We start from the raw sequence: 12,327 nt of genomic DNA, 5'->3' as shown, positions 1-12,327 counted from the left end.
ATTATTATTATTATTATAATCACTTTCCAAGATGATGAGATGAGCACTAAACAGTATGAGCCCCTTCCAGCTATCCATCTCTGATATCACCAACAACAATGTTATCTTCATCTGATATCACCACCAACAATGTTATCTTCATCTGATATCACCACCAACAATGTTATCTTCATCTGATATCACCACCAACAATGTTATCTTCATCTGATATCACCACCAACAATGTTATCTTCATCTGATATCACCACCAACAATGTTATCTTCATCTGATATCACCAACAACAATGTTATCTGTCCATCTCTGATATCACCAACAACAATGTTATCTTCATCTGATATCACCAACAACAATGTTGTCTTCATCTGATATCACCAACAACAATGTTATCTTCATCTGATATCACCAACAACAATGTTATCTGTCCATCTCTGATATCACCAACAACAATGTTATCTGTCCATCTCTGATATCACCAACAACAATGTTATCTTCATCTGATATCACCAACAACAATGTTATCTTCATCTGATATCACCAACAACAATGTTATCTGTCCATCTCTGATATCACCAACAACAATGTTATCTTCATCTGATATCACCAACAATAATGTTGTCTTCATCTGATATCACCAACAACAATGTTATCTTCATCTGATATCACCACCAACAATGTTATCTTCATCTGATATCACCAACAACAATGTTATCTTCATCTGATATCACCAACAACAATGTTATCTGTCCATCTCTGATATCACCAACAACAATGTTATCTTCATCTGATATCACCACCAACAATGTTCTCTTCATCTGATATCACCAACAACAATGTTATCTGTCCATCTCTGATATCACCACCAACAATGTTATCTTCATCTGATATCACCAACAACAATGTTATCTTCCACATGCAAACCATGACCGTGTTTGAATGCTTTAGAAATGCATCCTTCCTTCTTCCCGTACTTGAAATGACTGATCTACAATGAATGGATTGGTCTAAGCAAGCGTTTTACTGCATTGCATTCATCTATCATGTCGGATCGGTACATTTCTTCTTCAAGGAAGGGAGGAAGGAAGGATGTATCTTCTCTATCCCATGATAACATTGTGTTCTGGGAGGCCCATGGTAACATTGTGTTCTGGGAGGCCCATGGTAACATTCTGTTCTGTGTGTGACCTGTAGAGGGAACTGCAGAATAAGAAGCAGGGGAATGTTGCACTACCATGTTGTCACACCGTATGACAGTGTGTCACATCTCACTGCAACCTGCACAGCATTTTTGCACAACCTGATATGACCTGAATCTGAACTTTCTGTAATGTTGTTTACATTGAGAATGTTGATATGCTGATTTGCATTCGGCTGCTATCACCTATTGTATTATTCTATTATTGACGCTCTGACGCTATTGTTGATACAGCTATTGTTGATTGTTGTTTATATTCTGCTTGTTCTTTTGTTGATTTTGTTGTTTATATTCTGCTTATTCTATTATTGATTTTGTTATTTATATTCTGCTTATTCTATTATTGATTTAGTATTTCTGCTGCAATGCCAATGTCTAATTGAACCTGAACCCAAGAAGAACCCAAGTAATAAAAGCAATTCTGATTCTGATTCTGGAATGAGGCACAGCGTGAAAGCTCCCATTAAAAGGAGCACTCCATCTCCACATCCTGTCACTACATCAAACCCTCATTAACTCACGGTTCCCCAGTACTCTTACCATTTCCTTTGGGACAAAACAAGTATGGAATCTAGGGAGGCATACATTATTGACCGAAGTGTTTCAGTGAGAAGAACAGCACTGACGAACAGCAACATAACAAACAGCATTCTTACACAGTGCTGCTTGAAAGTTTGTGATGGTGGTCATTATTTTTATATAAAATATTAAAATCAACTTATACAATATTTATCTAAACCCAAATGCGTAATAAAGACATTCCAAATAAAGGACATAAACCAAATAAAATTATATATTTTCATTGTTTATTTAATGAAAGTGGTTTATTTAACAAAAACTCAGTCAATAGCTTGTGGCACGTCCATTAGCAGCGATAACTTGGAGAAACGTCTCATATAGCCACTAATCAGTGTCTGACATCTGTTTTGAGAGATTTTTGCCCACTCCTCCTAACAGAACTCAACCAATTGAGTGAGGTTTGAGGGGTGTCTGGCATGAACTGCCCACTTCAGGTCCTGTCACAGCATCTCTATCAGATTAAGATCAGAACTTTGACTTGGCCAATCCAAAACACAAATCTCCTGAGCCATTCTTTGGTAGATTTGCTTGAATGCTTTGGGTTGTTGTCTTGTTGAAAGACCCATTTTCAGCAAAGCTTTAGGTCCTTGACTTATGGCTTGATGTTCTATTCAAGAATCTCCTGGTATACATCAGAATTCATGGTCCCCTTGATGATGTGGAGTCATCCAGGTCCAGAGGAGGAAAAGCAGCCCCAGATCATGACATTCCCACCACTAAGCTTGATGGGATTCCTTTGGTGGTAGGCAGTGTTGAGTTTTCACCAAACATAGTGGTTTGGATTGGGCACAAAAAGGTCAATTTTGGACTCATCTATCCAGAGAACGGACTTCCAGAAACCTTCGGGCGTGTCCAGGTGGTCTCTAGTTCACCTTCAGGCTTGTCCAGGTGGTCTCTGGCAAAGGCTTCTATCTCCCATGAACGCCTATTGAGTGTTCCTCTTATTGTTGAAGCCTGCACAGTTACCTGAGACACAGTAAGACACAGTAAGGGAGGTCTGCAAACCTCTAGATGTTATGTTTGAGTTGGCTTTAACCAGTTTCTTCTTTTTTTGGGGGGGGGGGGTATTTGTGGCTCTTGGGGATATTTTGAAGGGTGTCCTGTCCACTTCAAGGCTGAGTTGCTGTCATGTTAAATGCTCTCCATTTGTAAATGATTTGCCTCACAGTGGACTGATCAAGTCTTGTTGAGGTGATTTTATAGACTTCCCCAGACTGATGTGCTTTCACATGGTGTGTTTTGCATTCACCTGTATGGGTAAAACAAAAGTAACCAGGTTTCTTATCTCTATTTATCAGTCCCGCCCAAACTCTTTCCTAAAGATCTCTCCTTTGATTGGTTCATTTGGTACCCAATTATTTACCCACATGATTGTACTTATCTACTTGAGTTAACCAATGCGATTCACTTATTTTTGCACCTGCTCTAATTTCTTTATAATTTATTTACTACACGCATGATTTCCTCTAAACCAACATATGGAATTGGTAAGTATAAATGTGTTATGTCAGATAAAAAAGAGGTTTTGATTAAATAAAGATTTCATGGTAAAAACGAAAAATATATATAATTGCACCACTTTAAGTCTTATTATCTTCCTGACTGCCGGGTCAGGGGCAATGAGCAAAACATGGGATTGAACTAATATACTGGAGTCCTATGTAATAGCACAGCAACAGCCCCATTAATATTAGAGCTTTCTCAAGGTGCTCTCTCAACCATGAAAAGTGCACTGCCCTGCAGCGTATAAGGGTGAGGGTTGTGGCCTCTTAAAATATCCTACTTAAACTGAAAAAGCAGCCTCTTAAAAATGGCCTTTATAACCAAATCTCTCTACAATATCCTCCACCCTAGTCCTGTTAATTAATTCAACAATCAAACATGTCTGGGAATAATCGTCCGATCCCCGAGTCAGTTCCCACTAAATATTTCAGCACTATCTTTATCTCGACGCCTTGCCTTAACTTTTCCTGTTGGAATTGTAGTGTGGGGGAGTGAAGATACATTTTTGGCCCAGCAGTAAAAAGGCTGTATCTTCAGTTAATTCTCCCTCTTTTCAATATTACTGCAACGCTGTAGGAGACCGAGTGGGATGCACTGCTGACACTTAGCCTGTCATCAAAGTCAAGGAATGAAACCATCCCATTCACCTGACATGAACCTCTCTCTGTATTTTAGGGGTTTTCAGTGAGATTGGAGCTCCCTTAAGCTGTTAGTTTGGCAGCGGGTTCAGGGTGTTGCCATGGCACCCATCAGGCTAAGCCTTGCCTGCCTTGCTGTCATTAACAAGTGTGGAGCAGGGGGAGCACAACGAGTGACACTTCTGTTCCCTGCGCTCTCCTTTGCTTCTGAAGCTCTCTCCTACTCCCTGCAGCTTCAAAACTTACGTAACAAGGAACTGTATCAGTGACAGGGAGGGCATGTCTGATCCCAAAACGCTGAAGGCTTTTTTGTCATGAAGAGGGTTTTTGGTGGCAAACTGCATTTCTATGGATGACAAGATATGACCGAGTTTGACGTCATACATAATCATAGACGTTGTGAGAAGCACACCTACACACTTATGTTCCTACCTGGCCCCCTTCTCTCTCCCTTTCCCATAACGTCTGTCCCTCTCTCACTCCCACACATGCATACATGAACAAACATCAGCTCACATAAAGAAATAATTACACACTACCCTGAGATTATATATTTATATATATGGAACATGTCCTGTATACTTCTGTAGCTGAGCTGGATCTGACTGACGCTCTCATGACGAAGTAGCTCTGTCTGAGAGATGTCAACTCTATCATGACCAGGTAGCTCTGTCTGAGAGATGTCAACTCTATCATGACGAGGTAGCTCTGTCTGAGAGATGTCAACTCTATCATGACGAGGTAGCTCTGTCTGAGAGATGTCAACTCTATCATGACGAGGTAGCTCTGTCTGAGAGATGTCAACTCTATCATGACGAGGTAGCTCTGTCTGAGAAATGTCAACTCTATCGTCACCCTCGGACCTTGAGGATGTCATCCTGCCCTAATGGTAGATGAGTGGGTCTGCTTGTGGGAGACCCAGGTTCAAACCTCGGCGATCAACTTAGCTCCACATCTCTCCACGAGAGAATAGTAGAAGCAGTTCCTTCGCCGGCCACATGTTGGTGATTTATGCAAAACACATAAATAAATCAAAGAAACGTCTGCTCACAGCTCTCCAGCTGCAGAGTGCAGGTCTGCTTGTCCATGGGGTATTTGGTCAGATCCATGTTGCAGGCAACAGTCGTTGTAATCCTGAAAAAAGAGAAGAGGGGTTGGCGGGGGTTTTTTTCTGGCTTTTTTTCTGGCAGTGTCACCTCAGTGTTTTCTCACACACTCTCAATGTGCTACTATCGCTCCTGCCGGCTGATTCCCCAATCCCCTTGCATCTTTAACATGTTTGTGGCACCCTTCCCCCCTCTTGCCCTCTCCCTTCCCGCTCTCTTGCCCTCTCCCTCACCCTCTCCTTGCCCTCCTCCTACAATCCTGCTCATGGCCCCTCTTCCTCTCAACAGAGCTTCTATCATGTCCCCAGGGAAGCAACCCTCATGAATTAGAAGATAAGTCTGTATACACACCCACACACACACACACACACACACACACACACACACACACACACACACACACACACACACACACACATACACAAGCAGACGCTCATGCACACATGTACTCACTCGTGCGAGCACACGCGCCCACACACACACACACTCTCACACACACACACACACACACACACACACACTCACACACTCACACACTCTCACATAGTAATAAAAAAGTAGTAGTAGAACCAATAAACAAGAGCTGAGCCCTGCAGTCCTTTCAGCTTGTCTGGACCAATCAGGGCCCAGGACAGCCTCTTCCCTCCACAGCCTTTAACCCAGGCTCTATATGGATCAATCAGACCAGTGTCAGAAGGATTTGTTGTAATCACATTCTCCCAGGTTTAAGAGCTCAACACAGCTGCAGCTTCCCAGTACTAGAAGCCGTTGCTCTCTCCAATCCCTGTTTTTGTCAAGTTCTACTTTAGTTAACTAACATTATCTGGTGATCCTGAGGGTCGCTATTGACAGACCGCTGCCTCTTTCCGACACAACGGGTAATCATGTTAATGGAGTCAGGATTTGACGATAGCCAACCAGTCGTCAAAGCTAAGACGGTGATTCACAACAGATAAAAGGTTAACAGCAAGATGCTCATCAAGGAAGTGACCTAAAACGGGGGTAGTGGTGGTCTAGTGGATAGTGTGTTGGACTGGTGATCGGAAGGTTTTGAGTTCAAATACCGGCTGAAACAACACCACTAGTGTGCCCTTGAGTAAGGCACTTAGGTCAAGAGGGGTTAAGACTAATTGGATGACGAATTGCAAGGGATTAACCAACAGGAGCGCACTAGTAGAAGGATAGGCTACAAGCCATGGGCACTCATTGGGTGCTAAAGGCTAACGCTATGGCCCATGTAAACAAGAGAGACCCCACTGGGGATTCCCACAGTTTCAAACTACCAGTGTGACACGTTGGCCTTTCGATCCCACCTCACCTCAAAGCGTAGAGGACTGTTCCATTGGGGAAGATTCGGATCAGTCTGTTCTCCACAGTGATGTCATGGAGGAAGGACTTTTTGGAGTCGACGATGAAGGTGTCGGGGACCCAGAGCAGCTCCACCAGTCTGCCGTCCAGACTCAGACTCTTGTTGCCCTCGAACACCAGCCGCTCGTCAGTCCACCGCTGACGGAGGAAGATGGTGGCCGTGTAGTCCTGTAGAGGCAGAGGTCAAAGGTCAGGTCAAAGGTCAACACAGTACTTGCATGCTAGAATGTTGTGGTAATCTAGTGTTGTTGTTGTTGTCTGTACTAATAGGTGTACGGGAAATGATTTGTCTGATCAACATTGTGTAATCTTGTGGCTATCAGTCAGACTGTCTGGGCAAATGAACACATTGACAACCCCAACCTGGTAGACAATGAAAGCTCAAGATTTGGCATTTTGCTCTACAACAGAGACATTTTGAATGGTTACAAAGGCTTGACCACCTCCTTGGTTTTCCCTGGTCGGTCTATGACGCCTAGAAACCCGTGATGATGTTGACCCACGCCAGGGTGACAGCTTTGTTGTTCCCTCCTGTCCCCTCCCTCTCCACCTTTGTGATACCATTGGAAAGGGAGCGATCCCTCTTCCTCATCTTCACTGTAAACGTGACCCCCCCTCACTGTGATTGGCTTGGGCCTTACCCGAGGGCGTGGCTGTTACCTGTGTATAAAGATCCACGTCTCCTCTGTGTAAACACTTTTTTGAGAACGGTTTGACTGACGGACTTTGTCTGTCATGCTGGTAAACTGTTCTCTTTTTGCAAAAGACAATTACATAGTATACCTTTTCCTATGCATTTGAAGAAAACAGGCTACAGTCATCTATTTTGGATTTAGACTATTAGAACAACTAACCCTTACACAGATTATACACAAAGCGTGTACAGTGATATAGAGAATGTGTCATACAGTGCATCATACTGTATGTGACAGAGGGTTCTCTCACCATGTTAATCTCTGATATGGTGTCAATGCTGGCAATGTCCAAACTCATACCCACTGTCACAGGACCATCTACAGAGAGAGAGAGAAAGCAAGCGAGAGAGAGAGAGAGAGAGAGAGAGAGAGAGAGAGAGAGAGAGAGAGAGAGAGCGAGAGAGAGAGAAAGAGAGAGGGGGGGGTATTGCCATGAACATATTATGAATACATAAACGTTATTCCAATGCCTCAAGTGCATGTTTGGAAAATGTCAGTGGGAGTGCTGAAGACTCTGTGTCATTGTGTGTGTGTGTGTGTGTGTGTGTGTGTGTGTGTGTGTGTGTGTGTGCGTGTGTGTGTGTGTGTGTGTGTGTGTGTGCGAGTGTGTGTGTGTGCGCACTGTATGTGCATGGAGGTGCTGTTGGGATCATGTCCCCAGATGTGAGGCCAGCTGATCTCTCAGAATCACATTTGCATTGATTCGGTTCAGCCTCCGCAAATGACTGATCAAACAAAACCTAATCACATTTAGAGGGATTTTCTGAAGGGGAGACGATGACAGTGACCAGGGATTTGTGGGAACTACAGCCGTGGTAGAGGAGCTGCGGATCAAAGGCTGTGTCACGGAATGATTCTCTGCAGATGGTGAATACCAGAAATGATACGGTTGGAATATTGCAAATGAAAGAGAAGAACGAGACCCAAAAGACTTTCTGCAATTGTCCTCTCAGAACCCCCCCGCCTTCAGCATCAACATTATCAGCTGCCTACATTCACTGATTTATTTTAATTATGTATCATACAACACACTGCAATTTATGTGGAACGGGGGTTACATTTCTCAATATCGTCATGGGAACGGTTAGAAATGTATGCATACGGTATCTCAGTCTTGCAAAAACGTGCTAATCTCAGAATTAATACAGTATGTTCATGCACACAATTACACACACACACACACACGCAGAAACGTGCTAATCTCAGAATGAATACACAATTACACACACACACACACACACACTCACTCACACACTGACAGACACACACACACACACACACACACACACACACACACACACACTGACAGACACACACACACACACACACACATCCCTTGAGCATCATATCATTCTGCTGCCGTATGCAGTTGTCTTACTGTCAAAGAAGGGCCTGAGGTACTTGTTGTATCCCTTCATCAGCTTCTGGATGGTGGGCGGCAGAATCTCTCCCTCTTTGACTTCAGCACTGAGCAGCGAGTGTTCTAAAATCCTGAGGAGAAGAAAGAGACGGAATAAGTTTGTTTCTCTGTCGTCTGTGTGTTTATCTTCAACGGATACCCTAACAGTTACAGTTGCTGCCATAATAGTCTGTATCTTTGTTTGTGTGTGTGTGTGTGTGTGCATCTGTGCGTGGTCGGTTGAGATTCTACAATGCTCTAGAATCGTTTGAACTGTCCTGAACACAAGAGAAGCTTGAGAGCCTTAAAACCTCAAAATGACCTCGAATGAAAAGGAAAAAAGGACAAAACTGCAATCACAATTGGATTACTTTGATCCAGTGGGGTCAAAGAGTTTGAAAAATCCATCAGCATTTCTAACACCCTCTTCCTTGACACCGCTGATCGCCCTCCCTAAAGCGCCAAGTAAAAGAAAACGATGATTGTGGGGGAAACACATTCTATGCACTTTCCTGCTCCACTGTGGTACTTCTGTTATAATATGATATATGATTCTGTGCATAATATGGGCTGGAAATACTCCTGCACTGGGGGAAAAGCCCTGTAGCACTGCAGTGTGTGAAGAACTCTGAAGCAAAACAGATCAGGCCATGTGCTGAGGCAGATACATTAATCTCCATTCGTTAGGAGGCATTTCAAATTGCTCCACTGCCAAAAAATATGTATTCTCAGCCATCAGAGTTTGAAGTTTTCTTGACAATAAGCATAAGATGACAGTGAAATGTGGTCTCTGTTTACTTCTTCAGACCATGAGCGTTAATCCTTTTCTAAAGCAAGGTTAAAGGGTGTCCACAAGGCATATAGTCTACAGCAGTGGTTCTCAAACCTCTCCTCGGGGACCCCCAGCCGCTCCACATATTTGATCTGTTCCACTACCAGCACACCTGACTCGAATACTTGATTAGTATTCGAGTCAGTTGTGCTGGTAGTGGAACAGATCAAATCCATATGTGGAGCGGCTGGGGGTCCCCAAGGAGAGGATCTCAGGGAAACTTTCGCCCCCTGTAGTGAGGGACCAAACTACAGGTGGGGGGCTGCTAGGTCCGGGGGATACAGTTGAGGAGGCAGTCAGCACTATAATAGGGCCTACACCTGTTATCCAGGTTAATAGGGGGAGTGCAAGGGGGAGTGCAAGTACCATGTCATACCAAAGTCAATGCCTTATTTGGGTTACATGCAACTGGATGTGGAATTCATGGGGAAAAGACTCCCCCAGTGTGGTTTTCTGGTGGTACAAGACCCCTCTGACCCTTTCACAAAACTGGAAAAAGCTAAAACCCCCGGCCTAGTTGGCATGAATATAATAAAAGATTGCAGTGGAATTTTGTCATGTCTTTCTGGGGTTGGGATTGCTAAATTAATTAATTAATTAATTAATTTTGCCATTTAGCAGACACTTTTAATCCAAAGCGATTTACAATTACGAATTACAGGGACATTCCCCCTGGAGTAACTGAGGGCTAAGTGCCTTACTCAGGGACACACTAGTAGTGGTGTGGTTTCAGGCGGGATTTGAACTCACAACCTTCCGATCACAAGTCCAACTCACTATCCACTAGACCACCACTACCCCTAAACAATCGGGGGGGTTCAAGGAAGGGTTTGCGAAAGTGTTAGCCTCTGAGGTGGTGGTGCCAGCAGGGTCCATGTGTTTTATACCAGCTACAGGGCCCCAGTGTAACAATACTTCTGGTCAGGCAGTACTGGTTGAGGGCTTGGCCTTAGATGAGGGAGTACTACCAGGTAATCTGGTGGTATCCACAGCATATGTTAGGATGCAGGGGGGCCAGATTCTGGTTCCTGTTCTTAATGTGGGCACAACCGACACATGTTTGCAGCCTCATGCACGTATTGCTCATGTGTATGCAGCTGAGGTCGTGGTAGGAGGGGCAGGCGAAGTGCTGTTTCAGGAAGTGGGACCTCGGGAGGTGCAGGTTTCCGTATGCTCAGCTGAGGCAGTAGTAGGGGGTCAGGGAGCAGAAAATGCTCATCTACTACAGTTTAGTTGTCCTAGCCTAACTGAACAGCAGCTGGGCCAGGCAAGGGCATTGTTGGCTGAATTTGCCGGGGTATTTGCATTTAGTGATGAGGAGTTGGGGGGTACTGATGTCATACACATGAGATTCCACTGACAGATGAGGCACCAGTTCATCAGAGATATCGAAGGTTACCCCCTAGTCAGTATGAGGAAGTAAAGGCCCATAGACAACTGTTGGAGCAGGGAGTGATTAGTGAAAGCAGTAGCCCCTATTGCTCACCCTTGGTCATTGTGAAGAAAAAGGACGGCAAGATAAGGATGTGTGTTGACTACCGCCCATTAAATTGGAAGACCAGGAAAGATGCATACCCTTTACCCAGGATAGAGGAGTCCCTTGATGCGTTGCATGGAGCAAAATGGTTGTCAACATTGTATCTGGCCAGCGGATACAATCAAATTGCAGTAGTGGAGAAGGACAGGCACAAGACGGCTTTTTGTACTCCATTTGGGCTGTATGAATTTAATCATATGCCATTTGGTTTATGTAACGCTCCAGGGACATTTCAACGGCTCATGGAAAGGATTCTGGGTGACCAGCATTTTCAGTCTCTTTTGCTTTATTTAGATGATGTTGTTGTTTTTTCGCCTTCCTTCGAGCAGCACCTGGTCCGGCTGAGATTGGTGTTGTCCCGGTTCAGGCAGCATGGGTTGAAGGTGAAGTGGAGTAAGTGCTCCTTATTCCAGCATAAGGTGAACTACCTGGGCCATGTTATTTCCGAGGAGGGGGTGTCCACCAACCCAGAGAAGATTCAGGCGATAGCGGAGTGGCCACATCCACAGAACTACACTGAACTTAAGACGAAGACTGAGTAGGTCCCAGTTCCTGGAGTTATGGAGTCCCCAGTGCGAATCTGCATTTCAGAGTTTGAAGCAGAAGTTAATTTCAGCCCCGGTGCTGGCTTATGCAGATTTTTCAAAGATGTTTTATTTGGAGGTCGATGCGAGCCATCAGGGGCTTGGAGCTGTTCTGTCGCAAGATGGGGCTGAGGGGAGAAGGCCGGTTGCCTATGCGAGTCGAGGCCTGCGGCCAGCGGAGAGAAATATGGAGAATTACAGCGCAATGAAGTTGAAGCTCCTGGGACTGAAGTGGGCTGTGACGGGAGTACCTATTGGGGCGGAAGTTTACCATCTTTACCGATAACAACCCCCTTAGCCATCTGCAAACTGCTAGGCTTGGAGCTATTGAACAGAGGTGGGTGTCGGACCTAGCTAGGTTTGATTTTGACATCCGCTATCGGCCGGGCAGGCTGAATGGGAATGCAGACGCTCTCTCTAGGCAGTGCACCTGTCCTGGAGTCTCTGAAAGTGTAGCCACCTTTTTACCTGGGCAGGCTGCAGTAGAGGGCTGGGGGGGGCCGGAGGGGGTGGGCGGGGTCGTCTCTGTGAATGAGGTGAGCTGCTCATCCAGTTTCCCAGTGTATTCAGCAGAGGTTCTGTCATCGCAGCAGCAGGTAGACCCGGTCATTAAGGCCTTCACGAGGTACTGGGCTCAGGGCTGCAAACCAGGGCCTGTGGAGAGGGCCAAGGAGGAGAGTCAGACACTCGAGTTACTGCGGCAGGAAGGGGGGGGGGGGGTTTATCGGCTGTTCCAGGACACCCGACAGGGTCAGGTGAAGCAAGTGGTGTTGCCATGCAGTCTGCAAGGGGAGGTATTGCAACGGATGCATGGGGGGCATGGACACCAGGGGGTGGAGAGGACCTTCGGGCTGATAAGAGCCCAGTGCTACTGGCCGGGTATGTACCAACAC

At 45.1% G+C, this 12,327-nt stretch overlaps 1 protein-coding gene across 1 annotated transcript in view; it reads right to left on the bottom strand.

Annotated features, from left to right (window-relative positions):
• Positions 1-12,327, bottom strand: part of LOC308161193 (gamma-aminobutyric acid receptor subunit pi) — a gene marked incomplete at both ends in the record, with an annotated part of 47,812 nt that overhangs the window by 9,661 nt on the left and 25,824 nt on the right. The window contains 4 exons of the mRNA XM_080535174.1: positions 4,965-5,047; positions 6,338-6,555; positions 7,333-7,400; positions 8,461-8,573. Of these exons, the coding sequence (XP_080391300.1) occupies positions 4,965-5,047; positions 6,338-6,555; positions 7,333-7,400; positions 8,461-8,573 (482 nt within the window). The remainder of the gene's footprint in view (positions 1-4,964; positions 5,048-6,337; positions 6,556-7,332; positions 7,401-8,460; positions 8,574-12,327) is intronic.

Source organism: Nansenia antarctica, assembly GCF_963989245.1.
Source record: "Nansenia antarctica genome assembly, chromosome: 1".
NCBI classification, from domain to species: domain Eukaryota; kingdom Metazoa; phylum Chordata; class Actinopteri; order Argentiniformes; family Microstomatidae; genus Nansenia; species Nansenia antarctica.
Note: the sequence above shows the minus strand (reverse complement) of the source record. Positions and strands in the feature narration are given on the sequence as shown.